Consider the following 25,601-nt stretch of genomic DNA (forward strand, 5'->3'; position numbering starts at 1 on the left):
GGGACTTCTCTACGTGGGAGAGAAATGCATTGCTTATATATGCCCAGGAGACTCGTGTCGCTACCTGATTGGTGCACTCTCCAGTAGCTCATTAGTATGCCCCGAGAGTGGGCTATGACGTATGTGGCGCATGCGCTCTAAGTCTCTTGGCTGGGCAACAGCTCTGTTTGCTGAGTCCTCGGCGGGAAGCCGGCGCCATGTTTGGGTGTGGCACAGACGGCTCTCTACAGAGTGTGGTAACCCAGAGCCAGGAAAACAACTGTCACATGTTCTCTCTCAGTATGGATGCTAACTTTCAGACTTTGGTATGTGTATTTAAACTGGAACACACAGAGTTTGGGAAACTAGTAAGGGTTCGGGGACCCCTCAAGGGAGCAGAGACAGGATGGGGTGGTATATAGGGGAGTGGGGACTAATGGAGCAAGAAGGATTGAGTGGGGAGAAATATGAGGGCAGGGTAGAGGAGGGAGCGTGGGGAGGGATAGCTAACATGAAAGATCTTTGAAAAGTCATGTGGAAGCCGTAATATAGACACTTTCTGAAATATATTTCTATGTGGAGTTGGAAAGATGGCTCAGTGGTTAAGAGTACTTACTGCTTGTACTGGATTGAATGAGCCATGTCCCCAAAGACTCATAGGTTTGAATGTGTGATCCCCAGTTGGTGAACTACTTGGGAAGGTTATGAGGTATGGCCTCTTTAGAGGAGACACATTCCTGGGAGCAGGCTTTCAGATCCCTACTTCAACCTTCAGTGTCCCTCCCTATTCAGACTTTCCCCCCTAAACTTTCTGCTTTCATTTCCCCTTTGTTCTGATGTTATTGTTTACTTTTATAACAACAAGATTAACCAGCATCCTAAGCTCTTCTAGAAGGTGGGGTGTTCCAGATGTCTTGGTAGAATCCTTCATGGTTTCTATCTTTCTGTCTGGTCACATTGTGCTGTGTCTTTAGGAAAAGGAAATGTTTCTACTAATTGCATAGGATTTATATAGCAGGATTCACTCTGGAGGGACAGCGTCAGCCATGGCTATCCAAAAGTGAACCAGAAACCCTTTTGGATCAAGGGTTAGCATCACCCAGCCTAATGATGTAAAAAGTTGATTCTCACTCAGGAGGCATAGAGTTTTTCTTAGAATAATTTGGTACAAATTACTTTCCCCCATCCTTTTGTTAGGACTGGAGATAAGAGAAACCAGGGATCTGGATTCTAGGGAGGAAGATCAAAGTTCAAAGCTCTCCTCTTTACTGCAAATAGAAATGACCTTTATTTTTTTTTCTGATTTTGTTTTTGTTTTTCCCTCCTGACTTCAGTTCCTTGAGTATAGTACAGGGCAAAGCTTCCTTTCTCAGGTCTTGTATCTTGGCACAGAGCCCGTGACCCTCAGCAGAGACCGCTCTTGTCTGCAGGCTTCTGTGTCTGTTCAAGTTGTGAAGTGGGAGTGGAGGGAGTTCAGCTTCTGCCCTGTCAGGACAGCTCACCCAGGCAGCACCTCCTTTTCTATAGGTGCCACATGCCACAATTTATACACAGACATGATTTGTCTGATTGTTGCAGTCCAGGCCTGGAATAATTTTAATTAACGGGAAAATGGTCCTCAATCCACCGATTAGACCTCTTCAGGTACAACAGGATAAAAGCCTGATAATTTGGATGGAGTACTCTTCTTAAACGTCTACTGTAGGCAGGGCAGCCAATGAGAAAGCCAGGCTGACTCCCACCTGATCCTGTGAGTAATTAGGAGAGCGCTTTTTCTTCTCCACCTCTCCCCCACCTCCTCCCTGCTCCCCAACTGAAGCTTAACAGGTTGGTGGTATAATTCAGAGACTTTCAGGGGTGTCACACTGGAAGATTAAGCAAGAGCTAAGGCACCCCATTCTACTCCCAGACACTGACCAGCAGGGGCTGAAAAGCTAGCAAGTGAGGGAAGGAAGGAGCTGGGGGCAAAGACGGTGGGAACGGCTCTCAGCAAAGTTTGAGAGGGTCTACGGCCATGAGCGAACTGGCCACACAGAAGGTTGGTGAGGGAACGGTGTCTCGCCTGCTTAATGTGGTGGAAAGTGAGCTTCAGGCAGGGAGGGAGAAGGGAGACCCTACAGAGAAGCAACTTCAGATCATCTTGGAGGATGCTCCCCTCTGGCAGAGATTCAAGGAAGTCACCAACGAAATGATCGTGACCAAGAATGGCAGGTGAGTTTAACTGCAGCCCACTGGTCACTGTGGGCCCTCGCTTGGTGAGGAAGGTAAGACACCTTTGGTATTGAAGAGACCACCACTCTTCCTTCAGAGACAGCAGGCTCTGGACTTCCTAAAGACAGTCTCCTCTGGCTGTCACTCGGCCAACTTAATTAATGTCTTTGAGATCATCAGAGCAGTGGAAGATGAAGGCCACCTGCCTTATACAAATATTATATGGGGAATTATTTTGCAGGGGAGCATGCCCCATGCATTGGGAAAGTGGACTCAACTGTCATACACTGGTATTCATTTTTGACTGACTGTGTCTCCCTAAAGCAGACCTGTGCTCGATCCTGTTTGGATAATGTGGAAGTTGATTTTATTTGGAGACCGGGATAGTTTGTTTTTAAGCACTGCAAACCTGTCAGATGGTTCTGACTAGTTGGACATTGGGATTGAGAGGGCCACATTGCCGATCTCTGCAATTGATTGAGGGAGAATGTAGAGTTTGGATTGTGTGCTTCACACAGTTATGAGCATGGGAAAGCTGGTGTGGCAACAGAGAATGAAGCCCTAATATCAGGTCTCAGGGAAGAGAGGTTTTCTTATGTTCTCCCTGCAGAGAGTGGGCATCACAGATACCGCTCCCTGACGGTATTTCTCAGATCCTGGGAAGCTTAGCCTGTTGAGGGGATTTTGAGGGAACATTAAAAGCTTGCGCAGAGGAGATGCAAATATTTTGAAAGAGACTCTCACTCGCATGCTCACACATCTGTGGGTACCCATGGACACAAAAGTACGGGAAGGACATTTTCAGTAGTGTTGGTTGAGCCAGGACTCTTATTCTGATACCTTGAGAGAAATTTTGCTTATAGAGTAAAGTTGAAAGCCTCTGGACCTCAGGCTGGCTTTTGTCCTTGAGAAAAAGCCTTCAGTTCCTGGTATCTCGGTGTTCTAATTCTGAATAAAATACCACACTGAAAGTGAGCTCTCCCTTGTACAGCTGGGAGGCTTATGAACCTGGGAGCCGATGTGTGATGATAAACTGTGTTGTGAGTCAGAGTTAGAGGTCAACGCGTACATTCTATAAACTGCAACCAACTTTGTATCAAAGTGACGCATTTTTTCCCTTTCCGGACTTCCCTGTGTATACTAAACATTTTGTTGCTTTGGGTATTTGAAAATCTAATTTCACATGTTTCTTTTCCTGATATAAAACATATTTTAAAAAATTTTATTGGATATTCTCTGTATTTACATTTCAAATGTTATACCATTTCCCCTACTCCCCTCTTTCCTCCCCCAGATATAAAATATTTTTAATTTCAAAGGACTACCCCACATTCTCATGTGGATTCGGTCCCTTTCAAAGATGTGTGCAGATGCACTTGTGAATTGCTGCTGGTTGTGTGGGGAGCACTCTGCCTGTCTGTGTTACTGGGTAACTACATTCCAGTATTTGACCATCAGAGTGGCCCTGGATTGTAATCTAAATAAGTACAACCACTAGATGAAGCTATGGTTCATGTATTTTAATAAAGACAGCAGGATTCTTGGAGGCATTACACAATCCAAACTGATGGTAAATTACAACACAATGTATCTTTGCCACTTGAAAAGAGTGTTTCTTACTTTTTTTTTTAAACTTCAGCAACACTTCTTTCAGTCTTTAAAGTTTAAAATTACTTGTGTTCAACATCATTCCTATTCCTTTTAATTATTTAATTATTTATTTATTTTTTGGTGGAAACAGTGCACTGTGGCCAAAGTGGTTCATTGCTGCGAATGAAATCTTTTTCTTTAACCAAGTCACATCTGCTGAGCCTTCAGGGTCAAGATTTCCCCCAGCATTGGGCAGTGTGCTTTATGTTTTAGAGGAAGTGGGGAAAGCTGTGGCTGCGGCAGGGGATATCGATGGAGCTTGAGATTAAGAGTTTAGAGTTTAGATTAAGAGTTTAGTAGACTTACTTTATCTCCTTACCACAGACCACAGCTTTCCAGCTTTATCTTCTCCTCCCTCCCCTCTTCCTTCCCTCCCCCATCTCTTCCCCATGTCTCCATTTTTCTCCCTTGTGTCTTCTGATTCCTACTATCTCCCCAGCAGGTGGACATTACCGACTTGTTTTCCAGAACCTTCCTTTAGATCAGTGAGCTCAGTCCTGAACACTTACTTGTAGGTGCCTGGCTCCCTTTTCTCCTCTTTCTGCCTTGTTCCCATTGCAAAGTATACAAAACAACAACAACACCACAACACCCACACTTTTAGCCATTCTCAGTCAATAAGCTTTCAGATACAGCAGTAACTACAACACTGCTGGTTTACGCTTGCTCTCACCTCTGTCTTTAGGTATGTATATGTTAGGTGGCAGAAAAGAATTCAATTCTGAGTAAACAGGCAACTAAATTAAATCTATTGTAGCTCTTTCCTTCCCTCTTCCCTCTTTCTCCCCTTCTTTCTTTCCCTCTCCCCTCTGTTCCTCCCTCCCTCCTTCCCTCCCTCCTTCCCTCCCTCCTTCCCTCCTTTCTTCCCTCCTTTTCTTTCTCCCTCTCTTCTTCCCTTTCTTCGTATTTATTTCTTTCCAGTACTGGGGACTGCTTACACACTAAGCAAGTGATATCCTAACAAGGTATTTCCCCAGCCTTCTTCTGAAGGGATCTCACTAAGTTGCCCAGGCTGGGCTTGAACTTACTTGGAGCCCCAGGTTGGCCTTGACGCATTTCTCTGCCTTAACCTCCTGAGTAGCTGAGACAGTAGACTGAGTTCAGATCCAATGCAGTTGTTTATCTCTGAACATTTTCATCTGAGCGGCATGTGCATATTATGCTGTTATTTGCCTTGTACAGATTTTAAGAATTGGAAGCATTTTCTGACATATCTGGTACCTATTGACTTGGAATCTGTTGTTAAGTGGGGGGTGCAAGGGATGCTCAGCCTTGGCCGGCAGCATCCAAAAAGAGCAGCACAAAGGAGGAAGAAGCAAAGGGTGCACTTCAGGCAGGTTCATCTCTATGTCTGTGTAGCCCGTGAACTACGTTCTCTACTTTTCACAGTTACAAATGATACCATAGTTATCTGCATAACTGCTTCTAACCTGATGCTACTGCTCTCTTTCCCTTGATTGACAGCTGCAGCTGAGCTTATCTCTGCTTACTTTCATGTATTGGCGTTCACATGCCATGCATTTTATAATCATATAACATGAACACACACAGGCATATACATACACTCGAGTGTGTGTGCACGCGCACACGCATACACACACACACACACACACACACAAATACCTCAATCCCGACACCACTAGTGAGCTGATGACAGTTACTGTTTGGTGAACACAGTGAGGAGGGTGTTTTTGAGCAAGACCTCCTGAATGTTGTTGCCTCGGACTGCCTCTGTTCTTCTCCTGCTTACAAAGCCTGCCTCATCTCTTCCCCTCACTGTAGCCCTCTCTCCTTCTAGACTCTTTCAGCAGGGATATCTCCCCTGATTCCTGTTGGTGAAATAAAATCTGGATAGCTAGCTTCACAGTGAAACCAAAGGCAGGTGTGCAGGTAAAACTCAACCCCCACGACCCACCATTATGCTGTTTAGGGAGATGTGCTTACTTTGTCACGTTTCCTCTTTCTTCTCTCCCCACAACCCTCTTGTTCTTTTCTTTGAAGAGACTCAGGGATGATTTAAACACTGATTCATCATATACTTTTAAACTCCTCAAAGACTCTTGGCCTTCTCTGCTTAGTCAAGCTTTGGGGGAAATGCCAGGAAGAAATCACTTTGGGTAGAAGTGGATTCCATCCCACGAGTAATTACGGTAGGTATCTAGATGATGTGAGCTGGAAGGAGGCTAGCTCTGCTAAGAGGGAGGTCTCATCTAGATCTAAGACCTCCGGCAAGCTGACTGATTTGTTCGTTCCTCATTGAGATGATAGAGATTAAAATTACGTACTATTGTTTGGTTCATTCACATGTTAATATCAAAACCGAGAATAGTCATGAAGTTCTTGGCAAATGGAACACTAAAGGGAGTGAAACAGTTGATCATTTTTCATATAGGACCTCCTTTCACCCTTCTTCATTTCAATTAACAGCATCACTGGGTGATACGACTCATATAACCTATTGCTCACCCATGTAAGGTACACAGTTTAGTGGATTTAGCATAGTCACAGAATTGAGAACCCCTCGCCACAGTTGATTTCAGGACATTTTCATTGTCTCCCCCCCACCAAAGAATCCCATATCTTTTAGCCATCACTGACCCACTAGTCTACTTTCTGCCTCTGTAGATTTAGCTATTCTGGTCATGCGATTTTTTTGTGAAAATTTTGTCACTTAGCCCTGGGTTTTCAAGGCTCATGTACACTGTAGCACACAGCAGTAGTGCAGATCTTTTGTGACCAAAATAAAACCCTATCAAATGGATGTAGTGTATTTCGCATGTACTCATCATTCGGTGGATCTGGTTTTGTCTTGTTGCTGCTGTGTTATATCTGTAGACACATGTCTCCATCTTTCCTGCATATGCACTGAGGAGTGGAATTTCAGATTAACTAGTAACTCCTTGTTTAGTCAGACATGTGACTGTAACATTTTAATCCCTCCATAGTACTGTGAGAGGGGCTCCAGTCCCTCTCCTTCCTCACAGGTGTTTTCTGTTGTCTGGCTTTTCGACTGTAGCTATTCTTGAAGGCATGAAACAGCATCTTACTTGTATGCTTTTAGGATGGCTAGAGGTGTCGAGTATCTACTTATGCAGTCATGGTTTCTTTACAATATCAAGTTTATCTCTTAATTTAGAAAGAAGGAAGAAATGCCATCATGGGTTTCATTTCTTCTTCACACAATAGAGCTTCGAGACTAAGAGCAGGATTCTATACAGACATGCCTGTGAGGGCATTTCCTTCTCTTTGTCCCACAAATGCAGCTTTTTCTGTCAGTCTCTTGGCTGATAGGTTTATTAGAACCTTTGGGTCTTTGTACTAAAACAGGGTCATAGTAACATCTCCCTGCGGAGAAGGAAGACTTCAGTGAGGTGTAACTTACTCTAACCCCTGAGTGCATATGCTAACAATTATCACCACAAAGTGAGTTTGCATTAGATTACCTTGTTAATGGTGATAACTATACTAAGACTTCCTGTCTGATGTCACACTGACATGTTGATCAGTGTTTTGTCCTGCATGTATGGGGAACAGCTATACTTTGCAGGTTTTTTTTTTTTTTCTCTCTCTTATTTACAATGACATGTTACTGATGCTACATTTCTTATGGTACTTTAGTCCACAAAAATAACAATTGTGTGTATCATGCTTGTGCTGTCTGTCTGTCTGTCTGTCTGTCTGTCTATCGATCCATCAATCCATTGATCCATCCATCGATCCATCCATCAATCCATCCATCCATCCATCCATCCATCCATCCATCCATCCATCCATCCATTCATCCATCCATCCATGCATTGGCTGGCCTGAAACTCAACATGTAGGCTGGTCTTGAATTCATAGAGATCCACCAGCCTCTGCCTCCCAAATATGACTGTTTTCTTCACTTTGCCACTGCCACTAATAACGAGTGACCTCTCTCTCTCTCTCTCTCTCTCTCTCTCTCTCTCTCTCTCTCTCTCTCTCTCTGTGTGTGTGTGTGTGTGTCTGTGTGTTTATAATGTAAAATGGGGTAGAACAAACCAAAAACAAACCCCAAACATATCTCTTTAGGAGGAGCTTGGGACCAGAAGACAGAGACCACTTGTAACCACACCTCCTATGAATAAGAAACCTTCCCAGCTGTTGGAACGACTTACTGGGTCTCTATGTCATTTATCTAATGTCCACATTCATCTCTCTCTCTTTCTTTTTATTTTTTGCAAGTGACACTTTTGTATTCAGTAACTCCTCTTGTCAACACTGGGCCAATACCATTAAAATAATTAAAAACATAAAAATTCACAGAGAAGAGAAATAGTTTAATCTGATATCAAGAGAAAACAATGGGGAACCCCCCCCTTCTGATTCTATGAAGGAAAACAACAAAAAAATTGGAGCAGGCAAAAGAATGTTACATCACCAGCCTTCCTGGTGCCCTGAAAGGGAAGTCATCTCAGGGAGGGTAGTAAGGTGGGACTCTGGATTTTCAGCCAGGAATATGGGAAGGCGGCACATTATCTGGCGCATTTTCTCCCCTAGGTATTTTATTTGATGCATGTAGTCTCATTTATTGAAACTCAAGTCACAGGAGGACAGTTTTATAAAGCTGCAGGAACTCAGTTGATTCTTGGGAAGTGTTTATCGCCATGCCCAGTGAATGTGCTTAGCTATCTGCCCTCAGACTCATGGTCTCTAGCTGGCCAGTCCTGTGCTGTTCTAGAACCTCACCTTGGGTCACTGTGGATGTTATAAGCACATGTATTACTCATCCCTGTCCCTGGCTGGCAGGAACCACCTCCCTCTGCTTTTCCTTCTGGAAACAGGAAGTCTAGAAAGAACGGGGGACTGAGTGATGGCTGCTTTGTTGTTCCTCTTCCTGGGTGCTCAGCAAGTGATAGAATCAGAAGGCAGATGTTTAGGTAAATACAAACAGTGGCTCTGTACTAGAGGGGAGAGGAAGGATCAGTGGATCTTTATTTTCAACACCCCTTCCTCTTCAGCCTGGGTATGGGTACAGGGGGACTCTGGGAAGTCTGCAGGAAGGGAACTGTTCAGCTGTCATCTCCGTTTCCCATGGTTCTACCATGCAGACATCCACGCGCTATTACCTTTACTCACAACCAGGGTTCTGTGTCAGTCTCGGGACAGCAGGTCTCTAGCATTAGGATGTATGCCCTTCCGTATGGAATGACCAGACTGGTGGTCTGCAGATGTCAACACGCAGAGCAGTGCTTTATAGTCAAACCCAGATGTCAAACGTGTTCCTAAAAGAGGCTCTGGCCTTAGCCGCTGTCTATGTCGCCTCTCTTCCAGAACAGTTCCTGAAAGATCTCCTCAGAGGTGAGAAGCCTCTGGGGCGAGGAGGGGAAGAGGGCCTCTAAGGTCCCCTTGTGGCTGTTTCTGACTTCTTTCAGACGGATGTTCCCTGTCCTGAAGATTAGTGTCACAGGACTGGACCCCAATGCCATGTACTCTCTCCTGTTGGACTTCGTCCCCACCGATAGTCACCGCTGGAAGTATGTTAATGGTGAATGGGTACCCGCAGGCAAGCCAGAGGTCTCTAGCCACAGCTGTGTCTACATTCACCCCGACTCCCCCAACTTTGGGGCTCACTGGATGAAAGCTCCTATCTCCTTCAGCAAAGTGAAGCTGACCAACAAGCTCAATGGAGGTGGGCAGGTACGTGCGGCCTCCCCACACGCCAATCAAGAAATATCAAGGGTGCATTTAGGCAATTAGAGAGGTCCTCACCAGCCTCTTTGCCCACAGAAGCCGGTTATTTCCTGGAGTCCAAATGTAAACAGGAATAAACAGCTCTTAATTGGTGCTTCAGTTTTTAATGGACTTCCTGATGTTAAGAGAACAAGAGTGCACTAGTTTACTCAATCATTGGGCTCTTTTCCGCTTTGTCTTGTGTGTGGTGCTTTTTACCTAGCCCAGGGAGGGAGATGTTTGTGGGTACCGGGGGTTTTGTTTTTCTCTCTTCCTTTTTTTTTGGTGTAAGTGGCGTGTTGGCAACAGACAAATACCTTAATAAAAAGCTGCTCCTAAATGAAATAATTACTTCTTCTGCTTGGGCATTATGATAATTATCAATAGAATATTGAATCAGCTTTTTTTTTCAGGAAAGAAAACATAATCCAAACCAACCTTAAATAAGGAAGGTTTTATTTAAAATCTCCAATTAGAGTAAACATGATGTGAAGCTTTTCCCCTCCATTTCTGTGGCAGGTTGCAAATCCAGCTCCCTGGGTTAGACAGTTAGTTATCTTATAAAATGCAGACCATGTCGGGGTGCGGGAGATGGGACCTGGAGAACAGCCCGCTGCTCTCCCCAGCCCTTGTATTTGGTTTCATTGGTACTGAGCCTGTGCTTTCTCCTTTCCCTTTGTGCTAAGTGGCAGGGACCGTGGGAGTTCATAGTTTAGGAGGCAGAAGTGATATGATCCCAGGCTTTGTGTGAACCAGAATGTTCTTTATTAAAATGGAAATTTGAAGGTTAGTTGTTCCTGCCCTATTAGATCTCACAGTCTGAGGTTTTCAAAAGTCTCTCATTTAAACCATGAAGGGTAAGTTTTGTATAACCCTCTGGTGTCAGATCTCCTTAGCCTGCAGGCACTGTTAACATTTTAGTTACTGCGATGCCTCGTATATGAACAAATATACATTTGAGCGGATTGAAATGTACATTGTCATGCTGAACACAGAGGAACCAAGAAAATGAAAGCCTGCATTTAGGTAGATGCAGAAAACACAAGAACAGCTTTTCCTGGGCTGTCTGCTTCTGACTCAAGTGTGAGCATCAGAGCAGTGCTTGCTGGGAGTGTCTGAAAACCATCTCCCCATCCATCGGACATAGGATTTCATGGGTGTCCCTAGTTCGGGTGGGGTGCTGAGCCTGGGAGGAACCCAAGGTGCTGGCTAGCTGATCAACCATGATATAACAGGCTTATCTTTGCTTTTAAAAATGTTTTTCCCTCCCATTCAACAGATAATGCTGAATTCTCTGCATAAATATGAACCTCAGGTTCACATAGTTCGTGTCGGAGGCGCCCATCGGATGGTCATGAATTGCTCATTCCCTGAAACTCAGTTCATCGCTGTGACTGCTTATCAGAACGAGGAGGTAAATGGGCATGTCTGTGCCTGTGCACACAGCTTTGCCTCCACCCCCTCTATGGAAGTGTGTGAATGTTACACAGGAGAACATGTCAGGACTGGTGGGGAATCTTTTTATTGCAAGCTAGACCGAAAAGGATTTAGAGTTGAGGATCCTGACTTCAAATCAGTAATAAGACTGAACAGTGACGTGTGCGTAGAGCCTTCTAAGCCTGTCTGTCTGTCGAGACCTGTATGTTAGTCAGCGTTCTGTTGCTACTACAGGTATAGGAGACGATACAGAGAAAGGCTTGCCTCGTCTTACAGTTCTGGAAGCTCTGGTATAGGTCTAAGTGCCCCTTTTACTGTTATGGGGAGAAAAAAACTCCCCAAATTCCTTCCAAGGGCGTGTCTCAGTGATCCGAAGCCATCTGACTGAGTCCTAACCCTCAACATTGCTCCCAGGGGCACCGGGCCTTCACACACCAGCCTTTCAGACACCCTCAAGATCCGAACTATAGCAGCCCGCCCAAAGCAGCCTGTCCTGGTGCCAATAAGACACAGTTGAACAGGGCTATACTGAGTCACACTGGAAAACACACCGGAGTCTGTTTTATCGCTGTGTCTGAGAGCAGCGTGGACAGGCAGGTGGCAGGCAGCTTCTCCTTTCTGTTTTGGTGAACGTGGGGTCAACAAGCTCATCCTCCTATGGTTTTTACGAGACTACCTATCGGCTTCTCAGCTTTTCTCTCTGAGCAGTCAGGCCTTTTCTTTCTTAGGAACGTGAACATTGACTGAGTGTTTAGAGTCCCGAGCCTGCCCTCTCATTGAACTGCTTTGAGTCCACCCGGCCCTCCAGGGGGCTGAACAACTGGGCAGCGCTGGACTCTTTCTGATTAAGCGTAAACATGAAAGACAATAAGGTTTATTTAAAAGGCACACGGTGATGGATAATGCAGCGTATGCAAGGTAAAAACAAGAAGTCAAACGCAAAAATGCATTTTTTTTTGGAAGCGCATTCTTTATGGAAGGTATAATGACCATCATTAAGGTGCCCCTCCCCCCATTTGCTATGACATGTATGGAGATTTCTTCATAGAGATTTCTTCACATAAATTGGCTCAACTTGTAACCATTAGCTTGTAAGCTTCTTTCCTCCCTTCCTTAAACAACTCTATAGTTTATTGTGGGCCTCTTTCTATGAAATTATAGTCAGGCACATCTCTGTTTCTTATAATGCTTCTAGCATTTGGTTATACAGATCAATAGCATTTCATGTAAATAGCCTCCTATCCCCAGTAGAACTTGAGTTATTTTATTTTCTATTATATATTATGCTGCAGTGAGCATGCCAGGTAATCTATTATAATTTGCTTGTGTAGTGAACACCTAGAGACAGGATTGCTCCAGATGAAGAATGTATGCTGAAGACTTTCGTAAATATGCCACATCTGTCTCCCAAAAAGGGCGTTACATTGACAGCCTTCACACAGCAACAGCCCCTTTCTCCTCGGCAAACTGATAGGTTTAAAAACCAACAACTTCTGGCTGCTTTAACTTAGTCCCTTGGGGGCCACCCCTATACTTCTTGCTTTTAGCCAGTGGCTCTTGTCATTCCTGATTTAGGAGATACTCAGAAACTCCTGAACTACCTGCCTGGCAATGGTGAGCCTTTTAGCAAACAGCCGTCTGTCTGACTTAGCCAGTCCTTGAATGTGTATGCATCCCCTGCAGATGAAGCGATGTAAAACCTAGGAGGTTTCCCTGGTTGTTGAGCAGGGATGGGGCTGGCTGAGGGTTCCCTCATTTCTACCCAACCTCTTCAGGCTTAACCCAAGTGAACACCAGGAATGCCCCTTCCCCTTTACTAGAAAGAGCTGGACTTTTATACTTACTTCTCTTCCCTCACCCAGCGAGTCATAGGCTCTTGCAGACATCAATATTTTGTTCAATATTTCTTCAGAAGTATTTGCTAGATATCAGCTCTTATCACAGACGCTAGAAACACTGCAATGCACATAACAGGTATGGGCGTCCTCCTCAGGGTACTTTTATACCTGTTGGCGGGAGACAGACACAGATGCTCTCTCCCTGCTTCTGGCTCTGTCTCTAGCTCTGCCTCCAGCTCTGGCTGTCTTCCAGTATGTCTCTGTGTCTCCGTCTTGATCATTGTGATGGATGGAGCTGCTGAGAGAGAAAACGCAGTCTTAGAACTGTAAAGTTTTGCATCCCCCTTTCCTTTAAAACAGTCTAATATCTCCCCCTCGCTGTAAAAGCTACATGTTAACAGACAGACACATGTAATGGTATGTCACAGCATTCTGTCCTGTTTACCGACTGCATGGATTTCCATGATGTCCAGGGACGGTGGGTGGGAACACATGATGTGATTTTGCATTTGTGTGGCCAGGTGGGTGAGTGGTTACGGGAGAGCAAGGGACTTGGTGCTGTACTGAACACTGTAAGTGAGGTGAGCCATTGTACCCTGCTGTGCTCCCCACTGTGTGACAGGAAAGGAAATCCTTTACATAGCATGGCGCAGGGACTCTTGGGTAAGAGTGAAAACAGGGAACGGAAAAGGAGGAACAGTCTGTTAGCACGGCAGGGCTCTCCTGATTCCTGACCCCGTGCTCGCCTCCTTCACTTGCTCGCTTTGCACATCGGTTACCGTTTTCTAGGCAGTGCAGGGGTGAACAACGAGATGTGGGGAGGGAGTTGTGACTTCATAGAGGTTCCCAGGGGGAGACGAGGGCTCTGTATGCACCACACTGTCTTACTAACGCGTCTTGTCTTTGCAAGATAACAGCTCTCAAAATCAAGTACAACCCTTTTGCCAAGGCCTTCTTGGATGCCAAGGAAAGGTGAGTGGGGTTTCAGTCAGATCTCGCCAGCCGAATTCTGCAGACCTGAGGATTCCTGAGCAGAGCTGCAGCTCCCCCCTTGCCTTTGCTGGAAACGCTCAGCAAACTCAACAGTCACAGGTCTCTGTTCCTATCGCGGGCGCTACAGGTCCAGGAGGGGCCGAGGCTGCCAGTATTTTACCTTCCTTGTTTTACTGTGGCTTATTGAACGAAACATAACCACCTTAAAACGTGACTTAGATTTTAAACAACTTCCTCCGTCCTTTCCTTAACCTTTAAGAATATGTATGGTGCTTTTTTTATTTTATTTTATTCTTTTTTAAGACATGGTTTCTCTGTGAAGCTCTGCCTGTCCTGGAACTCACTCTGTAGACCAGGCTGGCCTCGAACTCATGGACATCTGCCTGCCTCTGTCTCCTGAGTGCTGGAATTAAAGGCCTGCACCATCCCACCCCCAGCTTTATTTACTTATATATTTATTTATTTTTTGAAGTATGATCTCAGGAAGACCAGCATGGCCTTGAACTCTCTGTTATGTGAGGATGAACCTCTGATCCTCCATTTCCTAAGTGCTGACTTACAGGCACGCACCATCATGGGGCTGGGATTGACGCTTGAACTTTGTGCATGCCATACGAGCTTTCTGCGAACTCAGCTGTGATCTCCAACCCAGGAATAGGGTTCTCATACCACCCCCCTTGCTTCAGATGGGACCTCTTTATGACCCCATAGTGTCAGTTCTGCTGCCCTGCTCTGGAGTGAGGGGGTCACAGGCGTATGCTGTCACATCTGGCTTTCAATTTTTCTTTTCTTTTATTAAAAATGTCATCCTTAGTGCAAAAGAAGGGCAAAAAGCCGTGGGAAGGGACTTTCTGGTACATGACTGGTGATCTCCCATCTTGTGAGGCTGTCTTGCTAGCTTCCCACCTTTCCTTTCCATGGAAGGATAAGGTGACAGAGAGCAGTGTCTGCAGTTCATGTTGGTTCAGGATGGTTCTTGAAGTACAGCTAGAGTCACTTTTGAATTGTTCCCATTTTACTGACCAAGCTTCAATTTTTTTCACCTTCTTTTTTTTTTAAGATTTATTGCATATACAGCATTTTGCCTGCATGTACGCCTGTCGGACAGAAGAGGGCACCAGATCTCATTACAGATGGTTGTGAGCCACCATGTGGTTGCTGGGAATTGAACTCAGGTCCTCTGGAAGAGCAGTCAGTGCTCTTAACCACTGAGCCATCTCTCCAGTTCCCACTTATTGTTTTTAATGTCCACCCTCTCCTTTTCCTTTTTAAAGGTTATCCTTTTAAAATAACAATCATTTTAAATGCTCTGCCACAGGAGTCTGTTCTGTTCAACATTTGAGAACATCTTGATGCTGTAGAGGGCATCCTTGGATATGTTTTTCAGATAACTGAAGTTCTAAGGAACAAGTTGATCCAGGATAGATCAAAATAGACAATGGCAATGCTTTGATGGAAAAAGTTCAGAGACCTGCTGGCCGGTGGTAGTGCACACATTCAAGTCTCAGCACTTGGGAGGCAGAGGCAGACAGAGCTCTGTGAGTTCGAGGCCAGCCTGGTCTACAGAGTGAGTTCCAGGAAAGCCAGGGGAAGGAAGAAAGGAAAGAAGGAAGCAAGCAAAAAAGAAATGTGTGGTGTTTCCCACAGAGGGCTGATGGTGGGTCTACTACATCACCTATGATGAACCTACTACTTCACCTATGGTGGACCTACCACATCACCTTTGGAATTGCCCAAAGCCCCCGGCGGAGCTTAGCTGCCGTTATTACTGCCTGAATCTTGTGAGGCATGTAAAAGAGTCACAAAACTAATCAAGTCAAGGTAAAAAGTAATGGCTGCAAGAATGACAGGAAAGGAAAAGTGAGGTTGCCATGGTTACAATGTGGCCTCAGTGCTTCTAGGATGGTGAACCTGGGGAGGGTTACTTTAGACAGGCTTATGCTGGACTGTAACTGACACTGTGATTTTCATTATTCTTGCAGAAATCACCTCAAGGACATTCCAGAGGCTGTCTCTGAAAGCCAGCATGTGACCTACTCTCACTGTGAGTGGAGTGGACAGGACGTGTATGTGTGTGTGTGTGTGTGTGAGAGAGAGAGAGAGAGAGAGAGAGAGAGAGAGAGAGAGAGAGAGAGAGAGAGAGACTTGGGGTCATGTGGAAGTCATCTCCTTTCTTGTTTATTTTACTGTCTTGACTGCATAAAGTCTAGGAAGATCTGTCCTCCCACAGATTTCCTCTCCCACCTTGAGGCAAGTTTATATCCTTTTCAGAGTTCTCAGAGAGAAGCCAAACAGGCTGAAGAGGTCCAAGCAAACCTTAGGTAGGAGCCTTGAATGGAATTAACAAATGCCATGTTCTCTAGGTCTCATATAAGAAAGCTCTGTAATGGGTATCCAGTTACAGTGAGGTGTCTCAGCAGACTGTGCTCTCGAGTGTTAGGACTCAGCTGACTGGAGGGCAGAGAGAGCTTGACCATCACACCTGGGATTCTGAGGTAGCACTGACATCCTTGGTGATACTGATTTATCTCAGCCCCAACACAGCAGAGGCCTCGAGGCAGAGCCAGGTTTCTGAAGAAACAGTGGTAGCCCAAAAGCAGAGACATGGGAGTAAACTTGACCTTCTGACACACTCTTCTTTAAAAATTGAAAACAGATATTTCTCTCATACAACACACACTGGCCACATTTTCTCTTTTTTTCCCACTCCTCTAACCCCCCCCCTTTTCTTCCCCTTTCCCCTAGATTCACCCCCCTCTCCATTTCCCTTCAGAAAGGAGTAGGCTTTCAAGAGACAACAACCAAACACAACAAAACAAGATATAATAAGACAAGGCAAAAAGCCTTCACACTGAGGCTGGACAAGGCCACCCAATAGGAGGAAAAGAGTCCCAAGAGCAGGCAAGAGACTCAGAGACTTCCACTGTTAGGAGTCCCACCAAAACACTAAGTAAACAGCCACAAACATCCACTGAAGACCTAGTGCAGACCCATGCAGGCCCAGGGCTTGCTGCTTTATCCTCTGTGAGCTCAGACGTGCCCTGCTTAGTTGATTCGGTGGGCTGAGTTCTTTTGGCTGACCCAGTCTACAATTTAGAAGCTAGTGGGCTGCTGAGGATGACTCTTGCTGCTGTGTGAAAGCTATGGAATTCTTCCCCCCCTCCAGCCTTAAACCGCAAGGCATCTTTTATGCAGAGGGGTCTGTGGACTCTCACAGAGAAGCCACCAGGAAAGCCTTTTAAAGGGACTTCAGTCAAGCGATTTCGCTTAGGGTCAGTGTGGAGCACAACTTCTTAGTATTCACAAGCTGTAATAGTCTCAGCAAACATCCCGAGGTGTAGACATCATGGAGCAAACGAAATGGTCTTGGGGTTGGGAGTAGGGTACCCTGGTTTGTTTTTGCCTAGTAGACACCTGAATTCTGATTATTGCAATCAATGTAGAGACATTTTAAATTTTCTCTGAAATGTCTATAATCTAAGACACAGACTGATAAACAGAGGCAAAGTATACAGATTACACACACGCAGGAGCATGGGGGCTGCAGAGGTAATCTGAGAGTCCAGGAAAGAGTGGTATGTTGGAAGGTGATAGTATGTTGGGTTACAGAGGCTTCTGTGGGCGGAGGGGCGGCACGGGGAGGGAGAGGGGGGATGATGACACACTGTGAAAGGCTGAACAACCTGAGAAATCTGTGATGTCCTGTGAAAGCCTTTTGGGCAGCTCTAGATAAGGCCAATCAGGGGGAGCCCCAGGGAAGCGTGTTTACTACTACTGCTGACTTCTTTACACATCTGAATCTCCCCACAAGGACAGTTTTTAGAGCTCCTCCTAGGTGGAACGGTCCTCAATAGCTACCTCGAAACATCATAAAAATGTACATTTTGGGGTGGGCTATTTTGAGCTCCCTTACCAGGTAGAGCTAATGAAGAAGACAAGGGGTTTGGAAACAGTTAAGCCCACCTGTGTGACGTGCGCTTGACACAATGGGCACACTGCATACTTTGCTCACTTCTACGACATTTCAAGCAGAAGAGTGGGCTCTCATACCCAACTTCACAGTACTGAGGTCCGGTGACGACCTTCAGCCACTGCCCAGGGAGCCACTGGGGCCCTGACTAGTGTTCATTTCTCATTTCAGCTGGAAAGGCTTTCTTGTTTCACTGCTGACACGGCTAAGTCGAGAGAGGGTACTCTGGTCAGGATCTTCACCAACTCATTTATAATGTGTTCCGCAGGATTCCAAAAAAGTCCAGTAAGAACTTCTTTGTTCAGAGTTAGCCCCTTTCGTTTCCTGTGCTCTCAGAACTTTGTTTGTAGGCACCTGCTGGAAGGTGGTTTTCCACTGGGTAGAAAAGAAACGGACTTTTATTTTCTCCTCTGTGTAAGCACATTAACAGCCCAGTGTGTATCTGGAGTCAGCGAGTGACACACCTCTAGTGTTTCCTAAACCAACGTTTACTTTAATTAAGCCAGAATGACTTCTGCCACCTGATTTTGGTGTGGAAATCTTTTCTTCTTGTCTATTCTAGTGGGAGGCTGGATCTTTTCCAATCCGGATGGCGTGTGTACAGCAGGAAACACGAATTACCAGTGTGCTACGCCTTTGCCTCTGCCTGCTCCCCACACACACCATGGCTGTGAACACTATGCTGGCCTCCGAGGACACCGGCAGGCTCCCTACCCTTCTGCGTATGTGCATAGAAACCATTCTCCCTCAGGTGTGTGCTCTACTGATGAAACCCTTGGGCATGCCAGGGTGGGTGCTCAGCTTATAAAAAGTAGTCTATAGTACACACACACACACACCACCCCACACTCACCACACACACAACACATACACCACATACACACACACACCACCCCACACTCACCACACACACAACACATACACCACATACACACACATACCACACACACACACACACACCACCCCACACTCACCACACACACAACACATACACCACATACACACACCATACCATACCACACACACATACCACACCACACATACACCACACTGCACACACACGCATGAGCACACACACACATACACCACACAAGCATATACAACTCCCCCACCACACAAGCACACACATCATACACACACAGCATACCACAACACAGCACATACAGCACACAATTACACACACACACACACACACACACACACACACACACACACACGCTGTATGTATATATTTGAAAGTAGTGTTAGTTGCACCTTTTAAATTGATTTCTTAGGAGAGTGCCACACCACGGCTGCAGCCCCGGCCTAGTCCACGGTGTCTAGTGCGTACGACCTAGTGTGACTCAGGGTCAGTGTACTGGCAGTTTTAGGTTGATATCTGACATTAAGTCAAGTCTGAGACACTCACCCCGTTGTCCTCAGGGCTCTGCCTTGTCACTGTGTTCATGACTTGCTTGGTCTAGGGATTCTGGGTCCAGTGTGGAGAATTGTTAGGAACACCTCTGGGGCACTGTATGTAGCCCAGGCCTTCAACTGGGTCAGCATCGTGCAAACTCAACTTCTATTTTTCCTTATCGATTGGAGTCTTGATCACCTCCTGCGTGCTCACTGCCCTCTGCATATAGATTTGTTTAAAAAAAAAAAGCAGGGGGTGAAAGCAAAGGTTAATTTTTAATTTTGGTTATTCATGCCCCACATAATTACTGAGAACAAACGTATGCCAGGTTCTGTTTAGGCACATGACGGTCACATACCTTACCAATGTGGAGACCCCTGTTCTGAACACGTGTGATTAACACTGAGCACAACACACAGACAAAGCTCACGATTCCAGAAATGCCTCTTCCCTCCCTGAGCCTGTTCGTCACTCGGGCAGACGTGGTCCTGGAGAGGTAGCTGAGGGTGCTACATCAGGATCCACAGGCAGCAGGGAGTGACAGTGACCTCAAAGCCTGACCCCTAGTGACACACTTCCTCCAACAAGGACATAGCTCCTATAGTGTTTACTCCCTGTGGGCCTACGGGGGCCATTTTTATTTGGACCACCACAGATATACAGTAATACACACATACACACACACATACGTGGAAAATTATTACTATGTTCAGGCAAATTAGCATTCATTTAAAATATGAAATAGATTCTCACTGGGCAGTGGTGGTTCATGTCTTTAATCCTAGCACTTGGAAGGCAGAAGCAGGTACATCTATGAGCTGAAGGCCAGACTGGTCTACAGACTGAGTTCCAGGACAGCCAGGGCTACACAGAGAAAACCTTGTCTCAGACCCCCCCCCCCAAAGAAAAGATTCTCGTGGTAAATTTTCAGGAGATAATACATTATTATTATTATTATTATTATTATTATTATTATTATTATTAATTATTTTGAGACAGTGTTTCACATAGCCTAGGATGACCTTGCAGTATGTAGCCAAGGCTGACCTTGAACTTCTGACCCTTCTTCAAGTGCTGGGGTCACAACAGTGTACTATCACGTCTCGTTGACGCAGTACTGGGAGATCAGATCTTGGGCTTTACTGGGGCTAGGTAAGCACACTGAGAACTGAGCTACACCCTCAGCCATCACACAACAGTACTTTTAGTCCACGTGCAATGTGCTAGATTTCTGGACGGCCTCATTCCACATACCTGCCTACTCCCTCCTCCCCCCACCCCGTGCTGCCATCCAGCCTCTGCTTCTCCATAGCTGATGTCTACACACAAAGGGAGGCTGTGCAGTGCTCTGTTCCCGTGAAAGACCCTTCTCTTGTGTGAGGGATGCTGTGATGGTCCATTCCTGAAGGGTAGCAAGCATGAAAGGAGCCAGGCAGGTGTTCAGTGCACAGGGCGAAGTGGCCTCCCTCCCACAGCATTGTGGGTAAAGTGATGGCGGCAAGGCGTTTGGGGAGGTTATAAACTGAGTAGCACCTGGGCCGTAGTGAGCATTGGACACACACACACACCCTTCCTATTTTGTCTGTGCACTTCAGAAGCTGCCGAGGTGCTGTTATGCAGGTGCCGGCGTAAACCAACTGGTCTAAGCTGCAGTTGTGTTTTGCCTTGAGATAAAGTCACTGGTCATGTCTTTCCATGTTCTGTCAATTGAACTGTTTGTTATTTCCCCAAAGTGAATTTGATAGAAAGCTCAGGCAACAATCTGCAAGTTTTTTCCGGGCCTGACAGCTGGACTTCTTTATCCTCCACACCCCATGCCAGCATCCTGTCTGTACCCCACACCAATGGGACAATCAACCCAGGGCCCAGGTAAGAGCAACACCAGGTACTCACTCACAGGGGGACTTGGAGGTTTCCTGCATCCATCTTCGAGGACTCTGTGCCTTGCTTCCAGGATGTTATCAGTTTAAGTCACTGTTCTGACATCAAGCTACAAGAAACAAAGGTGACAATGGGTGGCTCTTTTGCTGTTAGAGAAAGGATGGTAGAAAAGTCCCCGTTCAGCAACACACCCTTTATTTTATGGCTACATCATTTATGGGTTGGGACGGTGATGTAATAGGTCCATCTTCCTATGCTTTGGACCAAGGGGTGGAGCTGAGAGGTGAGGTTCTGGGATGTAAACATGAAAACACCATGTATGGCGTACTGTGGGCGTGGCACTGCACATTTGCCTTTGCATTTAGTCTTTACAACAATCGCTGTGGCATGCAGAATTATTCCTTCAGTTTTCGAGGATGTAGAAGGTGGGACTCAGAGATAGGAAGTAATTTGACCAAAGTCACAGAGCTAATGGCGGCAGAAGAGTCACAACCAAGGGCTTCTGGGAGCAGTGTCCTATTGGTCTGTCACATTCCCTGCCTTGGCCAGGGAAAGCCCATGTCACAGTTCATACGTCCAAGTACCTTCCGTTCAGCTTTAACTGTCTTAGACAGTTGGGAGGGAGTCTCGGATAGACGGAATGCTGTCTGAAATGAGTATCTTATTACCAGCAGGATCAGCACCAGAGTCCACTCCAATCTTTTCTTCCTTATTTACTATATCTATCTTTCACTGGGACTCTTGGATTTCTGCAGAAATAGAGACACGATCATTGCCACAAGTCCTCTCGGGAACATCGCTCTCAGCAACGTATGCGCGTTTGTTGGTAGCGTTTTGTTGCTGAAGTATCATCACCGACTCCGGTCTCTCCATTTCTGCAGCCCCTATCCGTGCCTGTGGACCATCAGCAATGGAGGTGGGGGCCCCGTGGCATCGGGCTCAGAGCTGCACGCCGGCACCTCAGGAACGTTTCTCCTTGGGAACCCTACTGCTACTTCACCTTCCTCTCTGCTCCCCACCCAAGCAACCACTTCAGCTGCTGTGGAGGTCTTGGGTGAGCCTGCGCTGACCAGCATTGCTGTGTCCACCTGGACGGCCGTGGCCTCACATCCCCTCCCAGGCTGGGGCGGGGCGGGTGGAGCTGGACACCATTCCCCCACTTCATTGGATAGTTAGGCGGGATCCTCGGAGCCGCTGCCCGCAGAGAGCTGTCTGTATGTGCGTAGCAACCTCCTTGCTGATTCCAGGCAGTTGAGCTGCAGAGTCTCTTTACCCAGAGGCCCGGAGGGGTGTATGGTGATGCCGAAAAGCCTTCCAAAAAGTGGTTTCGTCTGGTTGATGGTGATAATCCTGCTTGAGTCTCCCACCATCTCCCGAGGTTCTCCTGCCTTCTCTGAGTTTATCTTGGCCCTGCTTAGGTTGCAGAGTTGGCTTTGTCTAAGGACTCTCCTTGTGCCCTGCCCCTTACTCTCATGCATGGTGTTGAGGAGAGCTCAGAGTTTGCCCACTGAGGCTGCTGCTTCTTCCTAGCTTTGTGTAGCCTTAGAAAGTGTGTGCAGCCATAAGACCTGAGCTGGCGTCTGAGACCTAGAGAGGACGAGCGCCCGTAAAGCTGACAACAGTAAGTTAGAGCTGATGTCACTCCTGTGTGTTCGCAGAAATGTGTTTGGAATTCAGAAAATGAGCTTTAGCTCTCACTAGCTCATAATTGGTGTCTCCCATTGTCTACAGAACAGTGACCCCCTATTGTAAAGACAGCCTCTGATATTTGGCCTTCTCTGCACCTCCAGCCTTGACTCTCCTGTTAACCTTTTAGCACCCGCCACTCAAAGCAGACAGCTTTCCTTGCTCTGAACACTTGCTTCCTGGGCCTGATGCATCCTCTCTCCCGCCCCATCTGTGTAAATTGTCCCAGCTTGGCCAGGACTGGTTGAAAGGCCACACCCGGTATCAATCACCTGAGGTGATGTTTGACTATCTCTGTCCCCTGCTTTCCCGCCATTTTTACCTCAGGCATAGAGCTCGGCTCACTCTGCCTTACATTTCTGTGAGTGTATCTGTCTCCCTCTTAGACTGTAAGCCTCTTGAGGGTGAGAGCTAGCCTTCCTCATCGTGCCCATAGCCCCTGGCATTGTGCCTTGATTACCATAGGTGCCCAATAAACATTTGCTGAGTTGAGTTGGCGTGGCGTGTGTTTGCCAAAAGGACTGTGTGGGGTCGCCTGGCAGGGAAAAGTCTGACATTTGCATGTGATATAGAAGCAAGTCATTGTGGAAGCCAGGGACATGCTGGTTACTCAGTGTCTTCACCTGAGGCACAGCCAGTTCTTCCATTGCTAACGACAGACGGGGATGAGTGAACCTGAGACATTTTGCACACACGGCTCCTTGTGTTCCCTGTGCTGGGATTCTCTGGATAGGAATACAGATTCCTGGGTGGGAACAGAACCTCTGGGCTGAGGATCAGGAATCTGTGCTTTAAAAATTCTGCGAAGTAGTTTGAAGAACCAAGTAGGAGACCATTTCTTTCAAGCAGAGAAAGAGAGTGGGGGATATTCAGGTCCTTAATTCATGAATCTCAACTTGTACCCCAGGCGAGGCCACAGCTTCAGTCTGTGGGCACAGCATCTCTTCTGCTCTTACCGCTGGCTGTGCTCAGGACTGTAGGAGTGTGCTGTCCAGACCTGAGAGTTGAGGATTTCACACACCGCCATCAGACTACACTGAGGGAGCCGAGTAGTCCCACCACTACCCCATCAGCTGAGCTCTCTCCACTCTAAAGCTGAGTGTACCAAGCATGGCATTACCGGGTCTTTGGCTCGCCCCATAACATGTGACTAATTGAGTGTTTTTTGTTTTTGAAAAAAAGACTTCAGATCTCTGGAAACAATAATACTTCAGCTACGTGGTATCTTGGGAGGCCATATTACCCCAGTTGGGGTTGCCTGGCTAGAGCTCGGGGCCACTAATTGGTATGACTAAGGCAGGCTATCCTCATGTGACTATTATTTGAAAGGATGCTCCATTGTCGTGTTCCCATGGCTATACGGTCCTCAGGTCCCCAATGTCTCTGTGACATCATTAGAAAACATTAAGATCTTAAAGCATTAGAAACTCTGCAAGGTATTTTTGTAAGTTTTAAAAGGTGGCTGTAGCTTCTTTTGTCAGAACTTTGAGTGACGGTCACTTCTAGTTCCAGGTGAAGGCCTTTACCCTAGCTGCTGTCATCATTCCTGTGTGACCACGGATGTGTCTGTATATTTGTCTACATGCATTGAAATAGGAAAGCCCATCTTCACCTGTCCCAGACCTCCCAGCCTAGAGCTAACAGAACGTATGGTTAAGAAGCTCCAAACAGCAAGAAACCAACGACCTTCATTCTGTTTCATTCACTTGGACTCGGTGGCCCCCATCCGCTACAACACCCACCTGTTCAGGTTCACAGAAAACTGGGATTCCTTCTTCTCTCCTGAGTTACTGCTGCAGCCCCAGACACTCTCTCCAAGAAATCACAATTGGCACTTTTTAGCTTATGCTGGGAGGGGTGGAGCTCTGAGGATCACCCCCTTCAATCACTGGTGCAGCCAATATTCAAGTTGCTGCATGGAGCCCATGCTGGGTACACACGTGTCTCTGAACTCCACAGTAGGCGAGACCTTTCCATATCAATCATGAATTAACAAAATGTTCCCACAGGCTGGTCCGGTGGGGCAAAGTTGCTCAATTGAGGTTATCTCTCCCCAGGGGATTTTAGTTTGTGTCATGTTGACAAAAACTAACCAGTTCCTCTATATACATAAGCTTGCTACAGCTCAGCCTACACAGTGTTGGCCTGAATTTTATGCTATTTAGGAATGACTCTCTGAAATGTCTCGGAGTTGGACCGCTGAATTGAATTGCTAATGTTTACTGAGCACTTACTACGTGACAGTACTGTGTTCAGTACTTAGCATGCACTGCCTCACTAAATACACTCAAAAGGGACTTAGCATTTTAAATGGCTCTATTAATCTCTAATTTGCAACCAGATGCTTTAAATGTTTAAAGGGTTTAAGTAACTGATATTTAATTTTTAAATTATGTTTATTTATATGTATGTGGGGGAGGGGAGGACACATGTGCTTGACTCGGTGTGGCTGTCAGAGGTCTTACCTTCAGGAGCCAGTTCTTCTCTTCTACCACGTGGGTCCTGGGGACTGAGCTCGGGTCGGCAGGCTTGGCACTACACACCTTCACTTACCCAGCCATCTTGCTGGCTTCAGTTTGTACATTTTAAAAGCATATCTACAGAGTTGAACAAGCCCCATTTAATTATAAACCATTTTCATCAGCCTAGAAAGATAACTTACTTCTATTAGTTGTCATTTCTACCTCCTTCCGGTTCCCCCAGGCAGCCATGCGTGTGCTTCCTCTACAGACTTCCCCATCCTGGAATCTTCACGGACATGGATTCATGGAACTTTGGTGACTTTCCTGGGTAGCTTCTTTTACTCAGTGTGTAACTTTAGAGGTTGATTGATGCAGGGGGCATGAGCATCCCCATCCTGTTCCCG

The 25,601-nt window shown here is 46.2% G+C and overlaps 1 protein-coding gene across 1 annotated transcript; it reads left to right on the plus strand.

Annotated features, from left to right (window-relative positions):
- Positions 1-1,993: 1,993 nt before the first annotated feature.
- TBX19 (T-box transcription factor 19) lies at positions 1,994-22,225 on the plus strand (the record flags this gene model as incomplete). Its single annotated transcript, XM_080941811.1, has 8 exons — positions 1,994-2,190; positions 9,237-9,501; positions 10,814-10,948; positions 13,720-13,781; positions 15,785-15,846; positions 18,335-18,523; positions 20,902-21,037; positions 21,931-22,225. The coding sequence occupies 8 exons, from the start codon at positions 1,994-1,996 to the stop codon at positions 22,223-22,225; spliced, it is 1,341 nt and encodes a 446-aa protein (XP_080797937.1).
- Between the last annotated feature and the right edge of the window lie 3,376 nt (positions 22,226-25,601).

The sequence above is a fragment of the Micromys minutus genome, assembly GCF_963924665.1.
Source record: "Micromys minutus genome assembly, chromosome: 1".
NCBI classification, from domain to species: Eukaryota; Metazoa; Chordata; class Mammalia; order Rodentia; family Muridae; genus Micromys; species Micromys minutus.